Genomic DNA, 27,145 nt, shown 5'->3' on the forward strand with positions numbered 1-27,145 from the left:
ATCAAAATCTGAGATCCGATAGATCAGATAGGCTCAGCTTTCATTTCCTTGTAGTTACATTGAGACAGGTTTAAACGACTTAGAACATAGAACACTTTGTTTCTCGCTCACGCGATCAGGTGACCATAAGTATTGGAACACACGACTAGTGGGTCTTCTTCATTGCCCAAGGGTGCATCGTTAGATTGCTTGCTTAAATATTTAACAGGTCTGAATGTTTACACTTGGTCTGAGCCCTGGGTCTCACCTGTGTTGTTATATGAAGAACTGAAACTGTGTGACATTTGTGTTATGCTATAAAACTTTGTTACACGGAATGTTATTTTACCGATGACTGTATATGACTTTTGCAGTAACCTTTCAGTTAATCCTACACTATTACATGACTCATTTCAAAACACAGGTCAATCATTCAAAATAAGCTTATACTTGCAGATCGTCAGTGAGATATGTGGTGGGAAAAGTATATACGTGGAAAAAGTAGCAACTATATTGGCTCCTTCTAGTCTGGTGTTTACTGGGTTTACCGAGTAAACCATAAAGTATGCACAATGAGTTTAGGCACTTGTTACAGAATCGGAATCCACCAAGCAGATCATGCTTGGTTAAGCTCGATATCCATCATGAGCAGGCAATCATATATTAATAACATGGTTACACAAATTTAAATTTTGATAAATCACTATTATCAACTCTATGCAAACAAATAAAATTCATTATACACAAGCTTGTATAATTTAGCATAGATAACCACGGGTCCGAGGGAAGGCGTAAACCTTTGAAGATGAAACATGTTTTGCAGCAAATGAAGAACATCACCATTCATGAGCCTGAGCATGGAGAATTCAACTTCAAAAAAAGTACAATAACTAAATTTTAAAAGAAATGAGACAAACAAAAAGAATATTTTTCAACTGCTCATTTAACAAAACCTGTTACTTCTTTTTCACAACAGCATTTTTGTAATGCACTTATTTAATGGCACTGCCAGATACACATTTTCAACACAGAAACTCATTTGTTTCTACTAACTCGGTTTTCAAGAGCAGTGATGTGTTTAACAAAGATTCTTTTCCTCTTACTGGATTCATTTACAGAATACAGTACATTCATGTACACACAAACTTGCATCATTTTCCAAAGCTTTTGTTTGTTTCTCTCCACAAGTCAGCTTCGGTCCAAGTGTCAATCTGTCAGACTGTGAAAAAAGGTGAAGCTTGTGAAGTTTTGTAGTTGCAGAATACATGATGATAGCAGGTAACTGCAGCTCATTTCACTGAAACAGCATTAACCTGTATGTTTGAATGAAACATTCTTATACAGAGCAAAGTCAAATTTCTATTCGTATATTTTTATATGCCAGAAGTATAGAGCTACTGAAATGTGAATTCAGATATTACAGCAGAGAGTGAGAGTTGTGCCATTCTGCTAAATCTCAAAAAATCAGGATATACAAAAATATAAGTGCAGATTTAAGAATATTGTGGGCATAATTTGAGACATGGAGAGAGGTGAGGTGTGTAAAATGAATTTGAAAGCAAGCCCATTTTAAATGTCTGTAAAAAATTATATACATAGAACAAAATACACCCATATCAAATAGCACTCAAGCTCAAGTCTACCTCCTCTCAGGCAAATGGGTGACGGGACAACTGCTATACTAAAACAAAATCTTTAAAGCAAATGTAGTTATTTGGTTTTTGCCATGCCATGTGAATAGCCATGAGGCCCTGAGCATCTCTGTCTTTTTTCTGGCTGACTGTACTCGTGGTCTGGCCCCGAAGTTGTGTTGCTCTGTCTTCCAACCGTCAGCCGTCGCCTCCCTCCAAGCTTCGTCTTCCTCCTGGTCACTGCTGTAGGCTGAGTAGTGATGGCAAGTCCAGCACACTGAGAACCTCTACGCATAGTTTTAGCCCTTTTCTTCATTAGGAGACAGCTGTAGCGACCAAACGCATGCATGGCTGACGCTAGCTTCACAGGGTTGTGCTGGACCCGTTCAATTCCCTTAATGAAGTCCTGTGTTGCAGACCACACACTCGGCTGTTTCTCAATGATGTCGCACAGATCAGACAAGCACGACTTCAGCTTGTCAATGGGATTGTCCACCTCTGAAACTGAACATGAAAATGCCTTGAATAACAGACACCAACCACGGTTTAAACCATAGCCATACTATTGTACTTGTTTAAATGGCTCACCTTCCGTGGTGACGATCTCGTGCTCCATGATGCATGTCTGTCCTGTTGGATCAGCTGCCACCCAGGTTGGCTCTTGGCTGGGGAGAACGGAGGAAGATGGACTGGATTCTCTTAGCGTCTTAGAAACTTGGTGGTACAGTCTGCGAAAAGGTAACATTAACACTTAGTCTCTATATTCTAAAAACATACATTTTAACCAAAACATAAAATGAACAATTAATACCATAAAAGTAGAGCACTAACTAGTATGTTAACACTAAACAACAAATGGCATAAAGAATTCCCTGCTTTTATAAATGTTAATTCCCTACAATCAAAAATAAGCCAACATTATTAGATACAATCTAGTAATTTGTTCTTGTGGACTTAAACATAATATTAGTTGGAAGACACAAGATCAGAAACATTTACCTGTAGCAGAACTGTATGTCAGGGCAGATGGATCTGTCTGCTGATGCATATGCATAATCCTCTCCAAGTTCGAGCTGGAGGTCATATTTTAAAACATCCAGGGCTGTAGATGGCGAATGACCAGCTTCAAAAAGCTTCTTTAACTTCTGTATGGCTTCTGGTCCAACATCCTTGTATCTCAATGCATCCGGTACGTGCAAGTTGTGATTGTGCTCATTGGTGATGTGCACAAGTGTTGGGAAAGTTGGCATGTGAGGATCTGTGCTCCTGAAAATATGCAACAAAAAATGATTTCTTTATAGTGTACAGCAGCGACGGTGTGATTTCAGGGTTTAACATCCCACGTGTTAAATACGTACCGACACTGCCTTCCATTGCTTCCCTGTGGGCGATGGAGAGTTATGCTCATTTTCGCAGGGCAGTTTGTGTTTTTGGTCCGTCTCCCAGATGGTTCCATGGTGTTTCTTGGTTTTGTGTTGTGGTGGCATCTGTAGTCCACCTAGTTAACACATTTGTAACATCAACAATAAAATATATTACACCTACAAGACATGTGAATATCATAAGCTCAACTTTAACAACAGGTCAGTCTTAATCATCTTTTCGTAATCACTACATATATTAACCTCCCACAATATTAAATTCCACATTATTCTGAAGTCTGCAGATACAACACCCACTCAGCACACATGCTTCTAGCTAAAGCTGGCGATATAACCAAAATGTTACAGGGATAAACATTTCTATGTTGAACAATTTTACTAATTACCATGAAACTGTAATGTATAACAATGTCACAGACTTGATTCTGAATGATGCAGCCTGAATAGAAATGTTTATTACTGTTAATATATAATATACATTCACCCCTCACATAAACGTAATAGATTTCTCTGCATGACAGAACCCTTTGTCCACTGTACATAGTTGAGACATATCTTCAGCCATGAAATAGGTTATAGGCTGACATCTTCTGCGTGAAAATAAATAAAATAAAGGGCAACCCCAATCTTTTTAAACTATCTTCCAGCTCTCGGGCTTTTTGCTATTCGCCATGTTTCCATCGATTGCTACTGATGCGTACACGATTCCTTCAAGTAGGACGTGCAAGTCAGCATGCAGTTTGATTTGCTATTGTGAAGGCTTTATGCCAACCCTACATGCTGCATAATCAGGCTGCACCAGCTGGTTATTTCCAGAACATCAACAGGAGATATTTGCCGAATTTGAAAACCCTCAACTTATCATTATCAAGGAAAAATTTACAGCAATACAAATCAAGATGAGCCATTCCTCTTAACATTATAAAGTAAGGCAAACCCACCTTAAATATAACTCTCTGTCCTTTAGGTGGTCTGGTTCGATCAATCCTCCAGGTGATGGTCGAGTCTTTCACCCACTGTTGTACTTCTTCAACAGTAGATATACTCATTCTCAAGGTGGCAGAGAAATCTATATGGTCCTGCGTCTGCCTTATGGTCTTGTAGTCACAGACGTGATATTCATGATTACACGGAAGCCAGTTCTAATGAAGACAAGCATCATCAGCTACATAAATCCAACATCCATCTCTGTATCAATCAAGGTTTCAGGTACAACATGTTCTAAAAGCAGGACTTACCTTTAATGCCGGGTACAGTGGCAGGTTAATCTCTGGATTGACGCAGTGAAAACGTTCCTTATTTGAAATACGAGGTTTAAGCTTGCCTGAGGCAGGGTTTTGGCGTTCCAGCCTGTGAAAGATACGGAGAAGATTTAAACCATCAACACCGCTGTGTACTACCCATCAATCAAACAGTTACAGTCTATAGCTTGCTGTGAGCCAAAAAGCAATTACACTTGTGGAAATAAGTAGAATACAATCTGCAGATTATACTGCTTTTCATTTCATGACACACTTAAGAAAAGCCTTCACTGAATTGCACTTATGTCACTTTCAGTTTTAGCAGCAAGTCTGAAAAGCTGGATGATAAAGAGTTAAAACAAACAACCAAGTACGATGATGAACGACTAAAAGGGCGTTTATTCACAAGGACAGCAACACATCCTGGAAAATGCCAATTTCAGGCTCCTCCGATTAGAAACCACACCCCGGCATATGGATTAGAGCTGTGACTGGATTTTTCCAACACTGATTAAAAATGAACTGTAATTTAAACAGATTTATGTTCACTTCGGACACCTGGTCAGCATTTACTTCTTGAAAAGCAATTCCCCATTTTATTTTTTATTACACAGAGTACGGCATGGACAATATAATGAAGGTTGAGCTTTTCAGTGTGTCACTAATGAAATGCAATCCAGTTTGTGTGCTGGACTTCATGTTTTTCTTTCTTCCACATTGGTTTCTGTGCATTCTTTTAAAGCCTTGCACAATATGTTCTCCAGAGTATTGTGAGATGGAGTAAACACCATCAGGACATCTCTTGGCTGCATAACTGGAATCTAACCAGAGCACGCGCATATCTGGAGTATGGGATAAGTGTATAGCGTTCAAAACACGAGTTGTTTACTGTTTCAAAACAAATACGGGTTGTTCCTTTCAGTGTGCTCACAATAGCAGGTACAGGCAGGTGTTACGTTGATAAAATGTCTTGCCAAGAGGCCACTAGAATCCTGCTGGTCCTCTGACTACATGGACAGACATGCAGTCCTGGAGTTTGTGTACTTTCGGTCCGGTGGCGATGGCGGCCATGAAGGCGACAACACAAACTGCGCATACTGCATCCTAATACTATCTCTGGTCCAAAATCATCCAAAAGTTTCCACCCTCTGAATCATAAAAATTACAAGACAGACACAGGTAAAACATATTATAGCGCTAAGTGTCCATAATGTCACATGAAGGAGAGACTGATTCGGAACCGAAACGCGGGTTTGAACAGGGCTGCTTGAGCTAGCTTGCTAACCTGCTGATGTTCCAAATCCTTCGCTTTAAGACATTATTAATTCAAAATATTTCTCTATAATTATTTCTGATCAATATATGGCCCATAGTTATAGTATAAAGTACTTATTATAAGGTGATTAATGAATCATTCCTGATGAAAACAGAGAAAATACACAACTAGCAAGAATGCTAGCTAACAAGGGCCTAGTACTCGTGTAAATAACGTTAATCAGTCAAACTTTCAAAAACAAGACAAAATACTAAGTTAAATAACAAAGTATACTTACACCATCTTGCTCTGTATGTATATTGCGCTAGTGTTATCCGTTGTTGCCTTCGGTTGAAGTTTGCTGTTTATAGCTAAAGCTCAAAACATTCACACGGCCATTTCCCCCTGTAGCTTACAGAAGAGTTACCGGTGTAACGAAAATAGCTGACGCTGTGAAAAGTTGCTACACTAGCGTAAACGCGCACGCGCAGAGATTTGAGCATGCGCTATGTATGCAGGGGCAATCTCGCACAGTCTCGACTAAAATGTTGAGACTCTCGCGATAGACTCTAAGTATTTAAATTTGTTTGCTAGAATGAAAATAAGAAATAAAAAACTTCATGGAGCATGGCTAAAGGTCTTGTTGATGAGAGAGGTCAAAGGAAAAACAAAGGGAAATGATCAGACTTGTCTGAGACGACAGAAATGAGCATGATAAATCAAATGATTATTCTTCACTGCCGTGCTTAAGAGTGAGCATCTCAGAATTGAAGATTACTCTGGTTACAGTCTTTTTTTCCATTTATTTTGAGATAAGCGAAAAAAAGGTCTAATGTTAGACAACCATAAAAAAAAAAGTTAAAATGACACTTATAAATAGTTTTCTTGTAATGTGCACGGCTGTGGGTGTTCAGAAAAGGGGTAGATCTAGACCACTTAGTAATGGCTTCCTTATACATGAAAATATATATACTAAAACAAAACGTCTTATCTGGCTGCTGAGGAAAAGGCGCATGAGTAATAATTATATATGCAACACTACCCTCTAGTGGCCAGACCGTGTCACTCCAGCTAAGACGCTCTCCTGTATTTAAACTGATTTAAATGAAAATTCATTTTAAAGATAAATGGATTCACTCTCAATATATCTATTTTTTTTTAAATATATAATTCTGAATGTAATACATTCAAATGCACAATTTATTTACATATGCATGCACATAAATTAATACAACCAGCTCTTCACAACCATTTTGTAAAAAATCTGAATGATTTAAACACAAATTTAGTTCTATAATAAAAAATAAAATGTAAAAAGGCTTAAGTTGTTTCAGGCTTAAGTCAGACTAAATTGTTGAAGATTATGATGTCTATGTTTGTTTTTTGTTTAATCATATAATTTCTATTCATATAATATGTATTGAGAGAGGGAGAGAGAGAGACAGACAGAGAGAGAGAGAGAGACATACAGACAGACAGACAGAGTGAGAAAGAAAGATTACAAAGGAACACAAAATATTGGAAAATGTTTTTTTTTTATTAAATATTATATTAAAACATTTTTTCTTTGAGTAGTATTTTAAAATAGTATTATACTCAAATCAAATAAAATTTTACTTTCCTGGTTTTTATTTTTTTTTACAGTATAATTAAAACATAAAAGCAGTTCAATATAATTTCCATAGGATAGTTTAGTAAACAAATACAGTTTAAAACACAGAGAGATATTCAGTAAAGTGACAGGTGATGTACAGGGAAGAAAGAAATGTAACTCTGATCATAAGGCACTGAGGTTATTACACCTGGACTTTTAAAAAAAATGTTTAAAAATATTAAAATAATAATAATAAAAAAAAACCCAACGAAACACACCTTATAGGATATCTGAAATAAATGAATGTGGATGGAAATAATTGCACAATGCAAACTGCTTATTTCTCTTTGCAGGCTTGTGTGCGCTGATTTAATTGCAAATACTCCACTCTGTAGTATTAATGACCAGAGGTCAGAGGTTCAGTGAGAAATGTGAGAATGAACTGAAGTATTAGATCTTGTTCAGTAAACTCATAGCAATTTATTTCCAGCTGCTGGCTAGTACTGCCTGAATCTCAACCACCCAACAATCAGCAAGAGTACAAAATTTAAACAGTGCTTTCAACAATAAAACGAATGCACATGACGCAGGACATACTCTATAAACCACTTTGTCAGAAAGTAGCCAGCTTTCTTTGGTGGTACAGCTGAAGGTCCAAATACAACTAAACAGAGATAAATATGAGGACTTTAGCACCATCAGGCTTGTTTTCTGATGTGATGATGCTGTCTGTATTCATGATTTAAAAAAAAAAAAAATCCAGTACCAAGTCTATTGGACTACTTGCAAATGCAATCAAGACTAGCTAAACAGAACCCTACTAAAACACAGTAACATGTTTTTTTGCTTGATTTAGTTGATGCCTAAATGAATCCAGCATTCAAAAACAGTTGAGTTTTATATTTATTTGCACATTAAGGTGCACAGTCCCAGCCTTCAATTCCCTGTGCTCTGATTCCCGTTGCAAGTGTCTTGGTCGGGGAACAATTCCGGGTTTTCAGCTAATGTTGCCCTGATGCGCTTTTTCTCCTTGAAGCGGCCTGAGTGGGAGACTTTAACGTGGCGTCCTTTTGTGGCTGTTTTGTCCACAATGCGTTCAAGGCGAGCATTGAACTGGCTGTCGTCGGGCGTCCCGGGCGTATTGCTCGTCCCGGGTGCCGTCTCAGCATTATTACTGTACTCCTCAGGTACCTCATACAACTCCTTGGCCTCAGATTTCTTCTTGCGGAGGAAGGTCAGCTTCCACCAGGCAGGCGCTGGCTCAGCCGTAGCCATGGCCAAGGAGTGATGAGCCCTGTGGGGAAGAAAAGAATGTAGAGTAATGGAGAAAGAGAGTCAGAAAAGTCAGAACTGCTTTTGTTTACTCTAAATATTTAGTGGATCAATTGAAATGGTAGCTTTCCACTTCGCTACAGACTGACTGTAAAAAGGATATTATTTATAGTGAGGATGGGTTCCCTTCTGAGTCTTCCTCATATCATATCATAGCCACTGTTGCCTTAGGCTTGCTCATTAGGGATAAATATTAAATTCGAAACTTTATAACTTTTATTCTTTGTTTCTATGTTTCTGTAAAAACTGCTTTGAGACAATGTCCAAACTGAATTGAAGTGTAGTTGGTAAGGAGTGAAGACTTGCTTTAAAGATCATACATACATTTTCTATTTTGTTTTTATAAATTGCAAGATGTGGTGGTTCCTTGCACAAAAAAATGTAAATGGAGCTACACTAAAGGCAGGGAAGAGCCTATGTCTTTACTGCTTTCTTTTCTCCTTTGCGAAATGGTGTTACATGGCCCGGATTTGCATACAGAAACATGATAGGCTCAGGTGTTTTATGATGCAAAAACACTCGCTTGTCACATATCCAATCTTAAGTCAGATTTCTAGTAAGATTTTCAGCAGCAGTAGCAGTGACATATGTCTAGTCAAATAAATCGATTTAATATCATTTAATGAAGTTTAGGGAAACTTTTATGTTCTCTGTCTATCACAGCACAGACAGAGAAGTCTATGAAAAGTGAAGGGGGCAGTTTGAGTATGTGTAAGGGGGTTTCCTGAGTGGAACAACAGTGGTGTCCTGTCTCCCCTGTCAATCTCAGTAACTGAGGGATCTCATGTACGTGAAAAAGAGGGAGGATTACTCCTTCCATTGAGTGAGGTATGCTGCTCTGTGATGTAGCATGAGCAGTAATCTTCACTTCTTACAAGGAGATCTCTGGTAGCTGTTGTTTGACAGGAAAGAGCTAGCTGGAAGGTGGGTATAGACAAATTCTGACACATTTGTAAGACAAACAAACATTTAATATATATGGGAAAAAATAACTAAGGTAGTCGTAGCAGCAGTACTAAAACAGATGCTATTAGAATGGCATGAATTCTTCATACCTCCATGCAGTCGGCTAATTCTGTTCTCAAGTGGCTGACTCACTTGTGACGTCTGACTGAATTCAAAGCCAAAACCAGCTACTGTTTGTTGAAGTTAGCTATAAGGAGACCGTGGTGGCGTGCAAAGCTGTCAGGTGTAAGCCGAGATCTCTGAGACTGAGGCTGATGTGGGTGACGGTGCTGTTGAATTTTTCATTGCAATTCAATCGGTGCCATATGGCAGAGCTATGCTATCAGGAGATCTCCTGTTACAGCACGCATAGGATTTCATAGCTACATGGTAAAGCCTGGTTACATGCTAGGAGAATGCTATATGGATTAATAGAACGTAACTGATGCTTAGTGGCCTGGACTGGTGTAGCCCTTTAACCTAAAGATAGCGCTGTATTTTTCAATATATTTTATTGTATATTAATGTCTAAACCCAATCCCTGATTATTCTCATATATCAGGAGCAAAGGTGGGAAACTATAAAAAGACAGAAATTGAATCAGTCCCCGATGGGTTACTGAATATTGCTGAATACTGGGTGTATATGTGGTCTGTACGCTGACTCATCCTACCCTTTGTAGTGGTTTCTTCTGCCTGCTTGTTACATGAATAGGTTTTACAGAGCATGGGCCAGGCTGGGTCAGTGGTTAATCATGTTACCAGAGAGAGAGCCTGTTGCTGGGGAGTTTGTTAGGGCTATAATAAAAGCACAGAAAAAAGCAAACACACCTTGTCTCTCGTACACATACACAGCCACAGAGATAAAGCTGCAGCATTGTGCCTTCGTCTATTCAAAGGAAAGGAGTGGACTTGCTATGGCTGGTTGCGCAGCAACAGAGTGGTGATTTCCATACTGTATGCTAATATCCATGGCCTCACTGGAGGCTTGGACCTTTGGCCTTTTGTGTTTGGGAACAGACAGAAACTAAAGGTGGATCTCTTTTAAACCTGAAGCACTTTCTTTTAGCTTACATAACTGAGTACTTTCTCATGTTGTCTGTTTTATTATTTGATCAGATCCACCAGAAATTCTCCTGAGATTGTTTTTCGTTGCACAGGAGGAATGAAGGTTGAAGTGTCCATGTGAATTTGTTTACACAGACAATGTGTCTGTGAATTTTGGTTACCGGGCGAGTTAGAACTGGTGAATCAGTGGAGTTTATTAACTATTTCATATAGTTGCATCATACATATTTCACTTAGTCAGACTTTTCAACATTTTCATACATTTTCATGATGCTTATCAGTTTTTTAGTTATTGAACTTTTTTTTTTTTTTTTTAAACATTAGCATGATTGGTTTAGTCAAAATATCCTCAAATTCTTCATTTTCTTTTGAATAATTATTCAAGCTCTCCAGTTATTCATTTGAGACAGTCCATAATTTCATAGTGGTCCAGTTTATTAAGTTAACTTCACAGCTTCTGGTGGACGATGCTGATATCAATAATAAAATATAGATTTGAACTTTTATATATCAAGGTGACATATCTTGTGAATTATATAATTCATTAAAATGAGAGGACACTGACAACGCTAAGTCTGTAGCATATTCAATATTGAAATACAATGTGTCCTGATACAGTTTTGAACATCACGCAAAATAAATAACAAATCAGTTTTGACTGAGATGATACAATCTAACAGGAAGGTATATACATGTTTTATTATGAATACTGTGATTTCTGTGCTGTCATTCTGCCAGCCTCCTGTCCTGAATTTATTAAATGTCAAATATAAACAGCTTATTGATTATATAGACTTATGACATGTTAACTATTGAGAATAAAGTTTCTAAGAAGCCTTTATGCATGTTTGTGTTGCTTTCTGTTTCTGTTGGTTTGTGGAATTATGAAAGCAGGGCCTACACAACATACATAAGGAGATCCACTACACATGCAGGAACCCTAGACACACACACACATACACACACACACACACACACACACGCACACACGCACACTACAACTGACTGGTTTCCAATCAGACCCTGAGGGTTTGTTCGCCCAGAAAAAAGAATGCTGACCTTGGATCAAATGGGGCCTTTAATATTAAATTAATGCAGGCATAAAGCCATGCTAGATCAGCAGTTTGGCTGCTCTGGTACAATATGAACAACACAAAAAGTGAAAAGTGAGGTTTTTTTGTGTCGGTAACACAATAGTGTTTGTGTAGAATGGCTAGGTGTAAAGATTACTGTTGCCTAATCGGGATTAAGAATTTGGTATGTAACGGTGAAACATGAGGAAAATGTGATTTCATACAATTGTTCTGATAAAAGATTCTGATAAGAGACAATTGCTTCCGTGCTCCAGTTACCTTCTAATCACGATTTCTGATCTAGCTAATCATGCAAATCCAATAGAAGAAGGGCTGCTCAGGGTTCACAGCCATCCTGCATTTCTCTATAAACTTCACAGCATTTGCACCAACCATAAGATCTAACTACGGTGCTGTTTCTGTATAACCAGTATGTGGGCTATCATAAAAATGCCTATGGTGAAAAAAAAAAAGTAGCTGCGGGATGATAAAGTGCTTCTGTATTGAACAGCATACGCCTTCCTTTTAGTGAGGGTTGAGGTTAAAAATGAAATGAGAACTGGTTTCGTGTTAGCCGGAAAAACATTATTAGATTTAAAAATCCCAATCTAAGTCTGTGTTTACTAAAAAGGATCAAGCTTTGAAAAAGGCACCGTTTTACAAAGTCTATAAACATTACAGGCTTTCTTCTGTTCTCCTCTGCACTTCTTATCTCTGGAGAGATATACCTACTCTAAATATTTACTAAATGTGGGGCAGGAGAAAGAGATTGCTCAGGACTGCAGTGAAAAGCTAGTGTTTAGAAGAGATCAAAAGCAGCCTTGTTGACCTGTATAATGGCACAGAGGACATTTACCTCTAATTTGAATATGAATCTTTGGGGAGGTTTTAGGATGTGAATGAAACTCTGGGCTAGAGCAGGATCTCTTTTTTCTTTTCCCGGCAAAGAATCAGAGAACAATTGTGTAATTGTGTACTCAACTAGAGTTATCCTTATGGCAAATCTAATATCAGAAAGTTAATCTGAACATTGTTGATAACAATGCCTAGTTAGGCAGAACATTTTCAAATAATATAGATTCAAAAACAAACCTGTCTAGCTTTGTATTTCATTTCACATCCAAAGCCCCGGGGCATGATGTAGACAGGAGGATAGGCCTGAGCTGACAGATCATTTGGGCTGTCATTTTTCACGCACGTTGATCTGTTTCCATTATATCATTTATTATTTCTATTTAAATGACTTCATTCTAATTCACTTTGAAACAAATTCCTGCTCGGTTATCATTTCAGGTCACGCAGGCCTGTAACACACACTGTCATCAGTGATGGCTCCCAGTGTGCTGTGCTGGTTAGTTAGTGTTAAATTCTTACTTTGTGCAGTTAATGTGTGATCAAGGTGTCTCACTGACCAAAGATCATCAGGGGACCAGATCGTCTGTCAGCATTATATATCACAAATCAAGGTAATTTAGCATCAGATATACTGTTTCTTTAAACCTGGCCTATTACTGAAACAATATATTATTTATCATTCACACAAAAAGGACAGCTGATTGAATAATAATCTTGGGCTGAATGGGCTTTGTTGATGGATGCTCGCAGAAAGTTTCTCTCACCTGTGCAAGTGAAAAGTGCGTCACAGAGGCTGAAGTTGCTGTCTTCCCTCCAGAGGTTACTGGCCTTTAGTTTAGTCCTCTCGATGCTGTTGACAGTCCAATCTACTGAGTGAGATCATTGCCCTGTGTTGATGACCTGAAACCTTTTTTTTTCTCACCTTTTCCTCTCCTTTCTGTCAGGCTTTCGTGTATACTTTTCTCTCTGACAACCAGGTGCAGCTTAACTAACAGGTGCACACTCCTCCCACTGTATCGCTCGCTTGCTCGCACACACACACACACACACACACACACACACACACACACACACACACACACACATGATCATAGACAGCAAGCTTAGGCCCCTCCTCCTGCTAGTGCTTGAGTAAATAAGGTCATAGTGACAAAACTACAAACACAGAACTACACAAAAATTAAATGAGTCACATCTGTACCGAAATCTACACTCGGTACACCTGTGCCACCTGCACAACAACATTTAATTTAATCAATATAACATGTAAACAGGTGCAGAACTGTGTTCAGCAGTCCACATACTTAACCACATTGAATTAACATAGAACTATACTCGCTAAATCAGTTCCATCTGTCCTCATCACCACACTGATTATATTTCCTAAATCCAATAGAGAGACCATATTTGATCAATTCCGTTGTTAGCTTTTATACAAAGTCCTTTGGTCTGTCCAGCAGAGGGCAGTCTCTTGTTCGTATGCCACCTGCTCAACAGACAGAGATAAAGCTTCAGTGCTGGCACACATCTCTGGCAAGAGTGCATATGGGGTAAAGTTGGTCAGTAACCAGTGACCCGGCTAGTGCCAGTGAAGTCATTAAGCAGTGGGTCGTCTCTGTTGTAGTCAGCTTTGGCCAGTCGGTGACTAACAGACTCCCAAGCTCACGCAGCGCCTGTATGCAGACTGTATGATTAACCAAAATCCTCACTCATATAAAAGCACTATTATTGTAATAAAACACTTATTTAAAAGTAAAAGAGGTCCTCTTTTTCAAAACAACTGCTGTGTAACTACTGTAATATGTGGATATCCTGCAGTGGTGATGACTGTAATGAGATCAAAATTATTCAGGGCAGGAAAATGAAGAAAGAAATGAATAAATAGCATTAACCTCATCATAAATTTGGAACATGAAATGTTTTTAAACATGGATTCAAAGTTCTTTTTAAAATATTTTATTCTAATATCCGAATGGGCAGTAGTATTTAGCCCATAATGTTGGCTATTATAAAAACCTTAATTTATAAAAACCTAAAAAACCTAAATTTTCAACTCATTATAGATAGATAGATAGATAGATAGATAGATAGATAGATAGATAGATAGATAGATAGATAGATAGAAAATATATAGCAGTCAGATCATGGTCATTTACAAATATACTCCAGTGAAAGTAAATTAAATGAACTCTTAGAAACACAATTTAATCGGAAAATAGTCAAATACGGTATGGCTGCAGTTTCCAGCAGATTGCATTTCACTTATTTTTTATTGAAAATGGTGATGTAAAATACCAAACAATAAATTTTAAATTTTACAGTTTGGCAATTTGGCATTACATTCTTCCTTTCATGCTACATCATGGTCTCACACTTTTATATTTAGAATGGCCAAACGACAAGGTTATAATTAGGGGTAGGTTAAGTGTTTCTACCTCTTCTTACAACATCATTCATATGAAATGAACTAAAACGTAGCACATTGCTATTGTTACTTTGTAACGTTTTCTCACGAGATCACTGTTGATGCTGAGAACTGGACGCTCATCAGAAGTGATTCTGTAATGTGCTACTTGAAATCCCAAAGAAACCAAAAAGCCACGTTTAGAGCATGTTTTTGGCAGTCAACTCCTCCACCAGACACTTGATTTGAAATGTTGATTACTTGGAAGTTACATTGGATATGGCAAATGAATAAGTGGAACGACAAACTAAGTCTAAAAGGTTTCATCAGCTATCTGTCTGATTTGCACAGCCAGCCACAGCCTGAAGGCAGTTTGGCCACTGAGGCCTGGCGCTCGGCTTCTGGCCAGGAAAAGAATAAGGTGGAGAAATGTGGCCCATAAAGGGCAACTTTTTTATCTGCTCAGACATCTGCCTTTTCCAAGTTGTTAATCACGTTTTGGCATATTACTCCATTTGGAAATGAAATGAGAAATGATGTAGCTATTCAGGACCATTAGCACTGTGAAAAGACAAGTGCAGGAATTGTCAGGGTTTGAATGCCACCTTGTGGCTACACCGAGCTGTACACCACAGAGAAGTCTCCCCTGTCTAGGGTGAAAGACAAGCGGGTCTCTTGACATGATGTTCCCTTCAGCCACAAGGTGGCATTTCCGTCTACTGTCAAACCATTAGATTCTTAAAGGAAAATCGTACTGATACTGAATGTAGATGGCAATGTTTTGCACGAGACTGACAGCTGAATATCCAGAAAAATACTGTGTGAATTTTCCATGTGTTATTCTTCTTTCTCTAAACTCTTTTTTTTCTACACCATTTTTCTCCCAAACTAACATGCCACACGCACACTATCTAGGATCATACTTGTTACTGAATGTGACAGAGGAGGGACTGACAGTGGTGGTGTCCATCAATCAACACTTCTCCTTGTCAAACACTCACCTCTCCCCCATCACCTCTCTTTTATCTAGCTCCTTCAAAATGGGCAAGAATAGAATCTTGCTTGCATGTCCTTCAGCACAATATCATATGGCCAAAGAAAGTGGAAAACTCACTATTTTCCACTCTGTGAGGCTCTGCTTCAAACCTCTCACCACCTATATTTGCTCAGGTCAATTTGTCAAGCTGAAATCCAATACATCTCTGTTCAGGCCTTTTGCCATGGTGGACAGAGTTCCCTTGCCTTAAATTCCCAGCAATGAGCGTATAGTGACATGGAGATTAAAGAACATGGACAAATAATTTACAAGAAATATATAGGTTAATTATTGATTTTAATATGATGACTAATGTTCTGTTTTGTGAGACTTATAATAGTATGTCTGGGATTTAGAAATTTCATAAAATTAGCTAGGATCTTGCTTTCCTTACTTCCATGTCAAATACCAAACAGTATTTTTCTTTTACAGTTTAACACGTTACTTTCCACCTCTGAGGCTTCTGCATGCTCTCACACTTTTAAATATGAAGCAATTGTCATGACTCACATTTTTATGAAAATGCCCAAAAGGATAAGGTTATGCTTAAACGTTCTTCTTCTTGCATCTTTTTACACTGGCTCTGGAAATTAACTTGCAAAATTATCAATAAGTTTAAAATGTTCTTTTCTAAGACACAGTGAGAAAAAAGCCAAAAACGGGCAATAGCAGAAAATATATTTATTTGTAAATAATAAAATAAGGTCACCTAAATATTACTTTGATGCTCAAACAATAGTAAGTGTACAGTGTAATAAATGCACCAGCACACTTTTCTTTACTAATGAATTCAGCCAATAATGTCTTTATCTTGTGTTTACTTTCACTGAAAGAACCAAGCCACACATTCCTTTACTCAACCAATAAAATCTATATGAACGTCCAAAGCCACACCTGTTTCATTATTTGTGGTTTTGCAATTTTGTAATTAGGTGGAAGATTGTAATAGAGAGAACATTCACAGTACTCATGGTACTCCACAAGTGACTATATGATATACTGTAGCAGATGTTGAACACCCACAGCTGATCTGTGTCTCACAATGCGTATTTTAAAGTGTCAACTATTTGTACTATCAAATAAGTTAGTACAAACAACATAACAAACATAATATATGCAGAAAAAGCATAGCATTAAAAAGTGCATGTACTATAAACGATAGTGCCGGATTGGGTTCAACGCTTCCCGATGTTAGCTAGCTAACTCTAGCATTGTTGTTGTGGTGTTTTATTTTGTTTTCCTTTTTCATTTAAAGGGAATATGTGTTATTTTAAATCTTTTTTTTTTGGAACAATCACAATTAAAATCTCTGAAATCATCAACAGCTTAATAAATAGGACACATTTTGTCTGGTTGTCTGTCATGCTAGGCTTCAGTTTCATGGTGCATGGTGAGACAGATTAGCATTAAAATGTCTGTTGCACATTTTCACGTTTCATTTGTTTGGCAAGTACAAGATATTTCACTTGTTTCATTTCATATTTCACAGTACAAACACAGTATGCTTTAATTTTTTTTATTTACAATATAGACTATTTATTGTACATTACATATTTGTTTATTTATTAGGGGAAATTGTGCTTTTTATTCCTAAAGCTTCCACTGACTTATTATTATTATTTATAATCACTGCTTGTTTTGGGGTTATTGAGGTTTGGACTTTTTGTTGAGGTTTGGAGGTTACTCTTTCAAATAAAGTAACCAGACAAACAGATTAAAAGCAGTAAGAACTCAGTAATAAATATAACATGGATCATAGATCATAGAAAGCTGTGTGTGAAAAACTTCAGGTATTGGCTATGTTTCATGGACCCCCTGACATCCCTGGACCCCAGTTTAAGAAACCATCATTTAAAGGTAGACTATAGCTATATTTTCAGGTAAAAAAAAAATAGCAAGGTACAAAAGAAAAGAGTTTCAGCCTAAGTGAAAGAGAAAGGTACTTTTTTTCTGAGAGTGTGTATGGTGCTTTAAAACAGTAGCCTGTCAGTGTGGAGACTTGAGCAGAAATGAGTAAAGGAATAGCGAGTAGGCTAATTAGAGCCACAGCTCTGCCTGGTTATTTATTGTCCTGAAGTTTGCTGTTGTTTAGTGGAACTTGCTAAATCCCACCTCAGGCTTATTTCACGAAATTTGCCGCCTGTAAAGGGTTAAAGCCGAGCGGCAGCCATCACTTTAATCATAATCAACGCGCCTAAAGAGGAGTAATGGACGGCGCGCGCTCTGCTCCGCCCCAGATTAGAGGCTCATTTGCATAACGCCTTTCTTCACGCGCTTCTCCCCGGACTCAGGCAGGCGTGGCCCGCGGGCCGCCGTGACTAATGGCCGCTCGCGCAGAGCTCAGTCCGCGCGCCACACGGCCCGGCGCGAGAGGCACTGATTGATGGCCTGACGGGGGAAATAGTGCAGAACTTTTTTTTTTAAATAGGAGTGCAAGAGGTGTTTAAAAACCGGCGTAATGGAGAAATATGAAGCCGTAAAGGAACGGCAGAGGAGGAGAGGGCAAGCAAGAAGGGCTGGGAGACATGCATGTGTGTGTGTGTGTGTGTCTGTGTGTGTGAGAGAGAGAGAGAGGTGGGTTTTTATATCTTTGGAGGGATGTTTTGACCTTTGGGGGACATGTCCTGCTGCCCACTAGGAAAACTACAGACTTTATTTAAGAAAAAAAGTTTCTTTTAGGTTACTAAGGTTAAGTGCAGTGTTAGATTTAGCTGTAAGGAGAGCATTAATTATTAAGTACTATACTGTACCTTTCCTCGTCCCTGATGTGGCACCCTTTAACCTTTGTACGTTTAATATGTATTTATCACAAGGATATGATATTCTGTATATATAATACCATATGTGGGCGGTAATTACCTTTTAGAGTACACTCAACACAGGTAAAAGACACATACAAAAGGTACTAAAGGTGTCTGCTACCCTAAAGAAAAGGAAAGATACAGTCTATTAATTATGTCAGTGGAAAGTCCTCACAAGGATAGAGACAAACGTGTGAGTGTGTGTGAGTGTGTATTAGGGGACGGAGAAAAGAGGGCACCAGGGAGTGCATTGCGAGTTAAGTATTTTCCTACCTTCTGCATGATGCCATGCTTCCGTCTCATCCAAATCTGCACCTTCACACCCAACCCATCAAGCTTCATCATTCTCATTGTCACCATTATTATCACTGACATTTGTTTTACCACAGGCAACTGTACACAATGATGAATCCACCCGAGCTATTTGCCATTCTGAGCAGATTCCTGTCTCTGGGTTATACAAGGTGTCTACTGGTAGTACAGCCTTTCAGATTATTCCAGAAATGAACATCTAGCTTTACAGTGAGACTTAATCAGTCCTCAGGGGTTCATAGAACAAGACGGGGTTGTGTTTCCAAATGAGCCGCAGTCCGTATGGGCCTGCATATTTGCTCCAGCAATTGCAAGTTGTGATCCTTCCTGTAAGTCTTGGTCAGCAAAGCTGCGATATTCATCACTGAAATATGCATGCCAATTTAATTCACAAAGGAAACGCACAGAAGAGCATAGAAAACAAGGATGCCAATACTTTGACTCACTTGGATTCTAGTGAATGTGATTTCTGTATTGCTTTTATGAGCCTTTAATTTTCGTGGGCATATGAAGTCCATTTCAAGCAATTTGAAAGCAATTTAAGGGCAAAATAAACTACGGAGAAAAATGTACTATCACCACACAGCCTTTATAATTTCACTGACATTTACCATAAACGTACCCCGCATACTGCGGTCACTCCCACATGCATGCGCCTGCACCCCCACTTCCTTCGCCCACATCCACTTACACGCCGCTAGCACGGTGTCCGTGTACTGTACGTCCCTCGAGTGCACTTGAGTGTGTTTGTATGCAGATGAGTGTGTAATAAGGCGGAATAATGAATTCATTACATGCTATCTGACACCATTACCATAATAATGCCAAACACATACATCAGCGCGCCTTCAGCTGCACACCCCACCTCGCTTAGCTGGACACATGAATCATGTGACACACCAGACCAGAACGAAACCTAGAGAGGGCTAGTCATACCTCATCTTACACTTTCTGGTGTAATGGAGAGAGGTTCGGGTAAAAGCAGTTTAATTCAGTACTGAGTTTACTGACTTTTTTGTGAATATTTACTGTCGTTGCATTCACATTTACAGCATTTGGCAGACACAGTTATCCAGAGCAACATAGAGAAGTACGGTCTATAAATATGATGAGTACAATGAGCAACAAAAATGGTACATATTTAGGTTTTTAAAAACTATTAATGCTCATTTAATTGCTTCATGAAAAGGTAGGAGTTCCTGGTGTGTCATTATTATTTTATGAGATTATAAACCCTTTGAAAGACAAATATCAAGTAATGATGAACCGTAATTGGATAACAACAGTGTGGACCACACACACACCTCCGACATAAGCAGTACTGCATAAGCCTCAGCGGGAACATTCATACGCCGAGATAGATAGGAGACATTAGGAGGACGAATGGTGTAGATTTTTCCTTGCCCCTCATCTTTCGTCAGTGCCGTTTAATAATTTGCTCACAGAGTGACAGGGTTAACGTCCTATCTGCGGTAGGCCTATCTCCTGTAAGTGGCCAAGATCTATTACAGCTATGAAAACACGGTATCACTCATTTATATTAAAACCTGGTGTCATCGGCTGCTGAACAATACGTAGGCTAATGCTTAACTGCAATGCCATATTGTTAGGACGTGCTCGTGCAAAGGGAGGAAAGAAAGAAATGATGCAAATGCACTACGTTTGGAAAACAATCGTTTCAATTTAGACAGCTAGGAGATGAACTAAGGGTGCAGTTGATTGTTTAGGATTCACACAGCGCTTCGGGGTGAGAAATTTGGATTAATAAAGTGAAATAAATGAGAATGACGGATGATGTTTGTCTGCGTTCTGTGTGTGTGTCATGCAAATGTTTTTCAGATGTGTCTAGGAGAATTGATTTGCTTTAAAAAGACCACAGAAAGACTAGACTAATTTGGGGATGTGATGGATGTCAGAAATGATGTTTACAATGTAACCACATTTCCACAAATGATTCTTTGGAGGCTTTGGGGACTAACAGTAGAAAAAGAAGACTCTTACAGCAAAGTTCACACAAACCATTTATACCTTTTAGATATTTCCCATGTTATTTCATTCGCTTGACATGTAGTGCATGTGTTTGGCTTTTTTATGTGTAGATTTGTCACATGATTCATTCATTTTTATCATGTGATTTTTACTCACGTGTATGAAGTTAGTTTTTATTGTTATATAACAGCTTTCATCTGTTTTCACACACATTGCTCACATAATCGCATGGAAAATATAAAATAGACATGTGATTTCTCTCTGAGTCGGTCAGAATGATGTTCCATCGTGACTGGAGATCTGAAATCTCTTGGCAGTGGCTCGGAAATCAAGTCAAGTGATACACTAACAGCTGTCTTCATTAATATGACTAATTAAAATGCAACATCCCTTATGGCTTGGTTACGAGATGTGATTGAATATGACAGTGATCAAGTTGTCAACAAAAGTTTTTTTTTTCCAGTCATGCACTCACACACACCATCACACAGAAGACCCGTCTGTGTTCTGTCACACACATACACATACAGACTCAGCTCATGGAAACGAATTCAGCCCAAACTTACATCCTGTCTCCAATCATCCTACTAGGAGTCATGTTTCTGCTTCCAGTTACCAGAACCCTGCCAATCAATGATTTTCAATCCCACTGTGAGTGTGTGTGTGGGTGTGGGTGTGTGTGTTTTTCAGGAAGTGAGAGACATAGCACACATGGCCTGCTGACCTGGAACTTCCATTTATTACACACGTAAAGTCAAATTGACCGTCGTAAAGGCTGTGTGAAAGTACAGGCCAGAAACAGGCCATCTACTGACACTGCACAGAGCTGAAAGTGTGTGTATGATTCATAGAGGACAAATAAACTTCTGACAGATCGAGTTGGTCAGCCAGAACAGAAACCTGGGCTTTCTTCAATCATGAGAGACTTTTTTATTCGTCTGTATCTGGTCAAACTACAAGCCAAAAATATCCTATTAGTTACTGCTGTCATGTTTTTTAACTTTAGCTTGAGCTATTGATTAATGTTTACTAATATTCAAAGAGTTAAATTAAACTAATATTCCTTTGACCATACTGTATTCTTCCTTAGACTGTTTTGTTTTATGGCTTAACATCCCTGACCTTTGTCTAAGCCCCGCCCCCTTGAGTACCATAACTAAATTCAACCAGCTTTCTAGCCCAGCATATTAACTAGGACATTTTTAATTACATAATTTATAATTATTGTATTAGCAGCATCGCGATGTCTCTGTAGTGCAGTGATGCTAAAAAGATAAATATTTAACCCTGCAGATTCCAGTCAAAGTGTAGGAAGATTCTACAACAAGTTTTTACATGGAGATTATACAGGGAAGGTTAATACCTAATAAATAAAATATGGCAGGCTGATCATTCACAATGCATCTTGACTCTCAAAAATGAACTCTTTTATTTTAATAATAAACAACGGTTTCTAGTTATGTTCAGAATTGTTTCATGTCTGCAAAATAAGTTCTTTTTATTGCTCTTGTGGCAGATATAAACAGCTGTTCCCTCATCAACCTTTCTATTTTTCTCTCTTGACATCAGAAAAGACTGCAAAAAAACATCTTTTCATGTTAAGTCATATTACCCAGAAACCCCAAAGCATAAACTTTCCTTTTAACTGACCAGTGCAAAGCACAGAGACCTCAGACTCCTTCTCTTAATATATTTTTAAAGATGCCGTCATCATATCAATTACACAGCTGGCTTTGTTAAGTAACATAGTATTTGGTTTATTATTAGCCATACAAATCAAGAATTCAAGAGTTTTGGTATGCATTATTATATCTATTTATAATACTAAATGTTTTCAGTTTCACCTAGTAAATAATGATTATCCTCATTGTTCTCCTTTTCCGAGTAATTAGTTAGTTCATTAACTGATTACAGTTGTATATGCTACTGAATTTTTCAACAGCAAAGAAAAGCACTTTAAGCTACTCATTCTGGCAGGTTAGTTAAATATCCTAGAGCAGACACTTCTTTTGTGTATTATTTTCAAAATCCTAATCTGATATCTCTCTTCCTGTGGCCCGTGTTAGTAAACTGGCGCTCCTCTATCTAAATTAAGATAGCAGCAAATCTAAGATATAAAAGATTACATTTCACACATGATGTAGTGGCAAAACGTGCCTAGTTACAGATGCTAAGCTAGATTTCGTTAGCTGCTGTTTAGCAGTGAGTTAACAGGCTACTAACTACTAGCATATTCATTACCTATCCATTAGCCACACAATTACCATGTAGTATAATAAATAACACTGTCATCTGTTCTAGAATTCAAATCAGTCATTTTACTGCAATGTAATTTCAAAAAACAAAAGCAAGCTAGCTTTATAATCTCTGCTCTCCCTTTTTTTTTTCTGGGGCACGAAAATATTACTCTGTAAAGTTACAACTACAAGAAACTAATACAATGGATTTTTCAAACGACATCTAAAACAAGGCAGAAATAAAAACCCCAGGCATGACTTAACATTTATTCTGAGTCTTTAGCAGATAATAGCTTTTAGCCCGGGGAGAAAGTTCACACTGGCATCCTTCATCATGGGTAGTTTTCTAGAAGAATTTAATTACAAGGGGGGAAAAAAACTTAAAAGACTCACTCATGTTCAGCTGTTTTTTCTGCTAACAGAGTATGCGCCAGAACAGATAGCTAGCCTTTTTCTGAAATAGCCACCAGTGCAGCATGCTAGTAATAAACTAGCCAGCGTTAGCTACAACCAAGGCACAAAAACTACCACAAAAATGATATCTGAGTATAACATAAATTTGAATAAACTTTAAACTATAATTACTGCACTGAATTGAACTGTCTGAGTTTAGTATATCGAACATATAGCTCCAACTGAAAATCCTGTCTCATTTTATACATGACAACTTTGGAGGTTTTGACCAAAGCCTTAAGAAGCCTTAAGAAGATGCAAAAACTACTACCATGATTATATCAAATTTCATATTTAAAGAATAAGATATTTGAGGGAGAAATCGATTGCTGCATCTCAGTTTCCTTACTCATACCATGTGCCAAAAGTATGCACTCTGTAAAGAAACACTATATACTTTCAAGTGTGTAGCAAAAGAGCATGCAAGTAGTGGGACATCCTAAAATGTCACATAATGGAAGAGAACATCGCTACCTTCTTACACACACTGGCAATGTAAACAAGCTCCTTGTTGCATTTCATCTATTTCTTGTTCATTATTCCTTATATAATTTACACTGTATTATTGAATTCCTTAGATTTATATTGCCACGTTCCATTTTCTCTAAAATGCATCTCACAAACTGTCACAAAACTCCTCCTCCCTCACGCAAGCAGTCATGGGCAATATTAGCTGAAAACATGTCCACGGATTCGTACTTCTATCTGAAAAAAATCTATCTGAAATAGACCATTTCAACATACTACGATTTGTGACACAGTCATTCTAATCTCGGATGCTATTTAGCACAGACAGCAGTCAAATTAGGATGCAGTAAATGTGGACTTGGACTAAACACATATGGCATTTATGGGCCTATTAAAGTCAGGCCAGGAATTTAGTAATAAATGAGGATATGAAGCTAGTAGGTGCAAGTGTTGAAGATGCAGAAGATAGGGATAGGTGGAGAGAGATGATTCGCTGTGGCGACCCCTGAAGTATGTTTGTAGAGTCTGTTGCTTGATGATAACTTGTCTTCCTTGTAACATACAATAATCAGTAAGAGAATCTAATTCAGTTCACATTAAAAAAGCATTACACCTACAGTATGAGACGTGATCCTCACTACATTGTTAGTCCACTAGCTTGTTCCTGGCATGTTATTATATGTATATATATATATATGTATTTCAATGACTAACACATGATTTAAAGTTAATCCCACAAACACAGAGATGAAACAAAAACGCAAATATGATTAAAATCCCACTGAATAATAATAAATACAGACCATGCTTTATCACATATTTTTTTACTCATTTGACTCATGTTGCTTTTTAATGATGGTAACAATCTACATGCAGTACAAACACCCACACAAGCAGACGCACAAGCAGGCATAGAGCAACTGCCAGATGTCTTTTCCAGTCTCTTGTCGCCAGCAGGACTTTCTGTACAAACAGCAGGGGTCACTCAGCAGCCCTCCCAAAGGTCAGAGGTCAGGTTCCCAGCATAGGGTAGCCATGGAGACAGCATCTGGAGAGTGGCAGCAAGGGTGGAATTCTCTTGCCCTTTCAATCTGTCCACCATTTCCACAACCCACACACACATACACACTCAACACATATACTGACTAATCTAATTTATTTTACACATCATTTTGAAGTGCTTAAATATTTTATGCTTTTTAAATTGAGATGTGGTTGAAATACTTTGTGATTTTAAAAAAATGGCAGAATTTAAGTGTAAATTAAACACACACACACACACACACACGACTGTATTTCTGGTGACTATATTCCCGATGTCCTTCTTCATTTTGTCTCCATTCACTCACGCGCACACACACACACACACACACACACACACATGGTTATATTTCAGGTTCTTTATTTTGGCTTTATTCACATATCCACACACACACGACTATATTTCTGGTGATTATATTTCTGAGGTCCTTCTTCATTTTGGCTTTATCCACATATCCACACACACAGACACACACACACACAAATATGACTATATTTCTGGTGACTATATATCCAGTGCCCTTCATTTGGGTTTCATTCAAACACACACACGTCATGCCTATTCCCCAGATTTCATCCCTCAGGCCCCGGCAGCGGAAGAGCACAGAGTAAACCAACGTCTGCCGTCCTTCCTTCAGCACTCTAGCGGAAAACGTTCCTGCTCACCGAAACCCAGGCGTGTGGAACAGAGCAGCCTTATGCTTTTTTGCTGAGCAGTGTCCATTTCACCATGCCTGGAAGGGGATGTTACGGCATGGTCAAAGGTCGAGGCTGCCAAGAGTTTGGGGCACAGAGCTGGAACAGCTTGCTGGGTGGCCTTTCCCTCAATGAACATTACTGTCTAATGCTAAAAAACACGATTACAATCTATCACATTCATTAGCATTAGTAGATAATGTAATTACATGCTATATTTGTATGATGAAATGCATGCATTCACAGACGCAGCATGGACTGGGATTTGAATAGTGGGGGCATGGGATCATACTGTCAGCTGGGACTGAAGGAGAATTTGTTCGGAAAGATGTCTACGATGTTTAAAGGTTACATCGTCAAAAAAAAAAAAACAATGGCATGATAAAACATTAAAAGTATATAGTAGGTATGAATTCTGTTCCAGTAAATTAACATTTTAATACTTCTTTCATCGAACAACATTTTATCATGGCTGATATTTATTTTGATGAAATATTATCAAATTCGGCAATCTATTGAATATCAATGAATGTAAATAACACGTTTATGTAAAACTTCTCACTGCAATTGCAAGTATGCTGTAAGCTTATGTCATTTGTACAGTTATTGGATTTCTCTTGGTAAGACTTAACTGTGTAACATCGCAAGAGGATTTGTTTACAGTTCACACTATAAAGCTTTATGAAAGACATAAATTTGTTGGTATAAACAGATCACTTTTGAAGGAGTTCAGAAGTTCAGCAAGTTTCACATGCAGCAAACTGAAAGAATTAAATAAATCTAAGATGAATCTAAGTACTGACATGCGCAGTTTAAAAGATGAAGCATTTTGTTAGGCTTTAAAGCATTTTAAGATTAATAATAAATGTATCGCTTATTTATTTTTATGTGCAATACGGAAACCGTGGTCTTACATTCAACAGAAGGATTAAAACATACAGATTACACAAGTTTGTCAGGAAATGACGCTTCTGTAAATCAACTAAAACAACATTCTGTGATCGATTTCTTTTTCCAAACAAGCGTTCATTTATCTTTCAGTCTTTGCTCCACTGATGTACAAAACACACCATATTAAACACAGACGACTGTTTAAACCTTCCTGGTCTGGATTCTCCATGTTTGAAAGTTTTTCTGCTTGATGAGTAATGGATCTGTTTGAGTTTTGTGTCAAAAGGAAGTCAGGATTGTTCAGATTTTTGAGTGGTGAGAGGTTTTAAGTGAGAGTCTTTTTGTATTGTGTTCAGCTGCCACAAAGGTATCAGTGATGATGTGTGTGTGTGTGTGTTGTATCAGGTGTCAGGTAGGGTGAGGGGAGCAGACAGCGATATGTGGGTCATTTGATGATACTGTT

The 27,145-nt window shown here is 38.1% G+C and overlaps 2 protein-coding genes across 2 annotated transcripts; both read right to left on the reverse strand.

Moving 5' to 3' along the window:
• Window positions 1–904: 904 nt before the first annotated feature.
• si:dkey-75a21.2 (uncharacterized protein LOC794385 homolog) lies at window positions 905–5,944 on the reverse strand. Its single transcript, XM_058416160.1, has 7 exons — window positions 5,787–5,944; window positions 4,231–4,342; window positions 3,934–4,134; window positions 2,969–3,108; window positions 2,610–2,876; window positions 2,199–2,338; window positions 905–2,114 (listed from the first exon to the last, which is right to left on the reverse strand). The coding sequence occupies exons 1-7, from the start codon at window positions 5,789–5,791 to the stop codon at window positions 1,690–1,692; spliced, it is 1,290 nt and encodes a 429-aa protein (XP_058272143.1). The 5' UTR covers window positions 5,792–5,944; the 3' UTR covers window positions 905–1,689.
• A 1,870-nt stretch (window positions 5,945–7,814) lies between these two features.
• prr15la (proline rich 15 like a) lies at window positions 7,815–13,391 on the reverse strand. Its single transcript, XM_058376356.1, has 2 exons — window positions 13,119–13,391; window positions 7,815–8,376 (listed from the first exon to the last, which is right to left on the reverse strand). Exon 2 carries the CDS (start codon window positions 8,355–8,357, stop codon window positions 8,019–8,021), a length of 339 nt encoding a protein of 112 aa, XP_058232339.1. The 5' UTR covers window positions 8,358–8,376; window positions 13,119–13,391; the 3' UTR covers window positions 7,815–8,018.
• Window positions 13,392–27,145: the final 13,754 nt, after the last annotated feature.

The sequence above is a fragment of the Hemibagrus wyckioides genome, linkage group LG02 (genome assembly GCF_019097595.1).
Source record: "Hemibagrus wyckioides isolate EC202008001 linkage group LG02, SWU_Hwy_1.0, whole genome shotgun sequence".
Lineage (NCBI taxonomy): Eukaryota > Metazoa > Chordata > Actinopteri > Siluriformes > Bagridae > Hemibagrus > Hemibagrus wyckioides.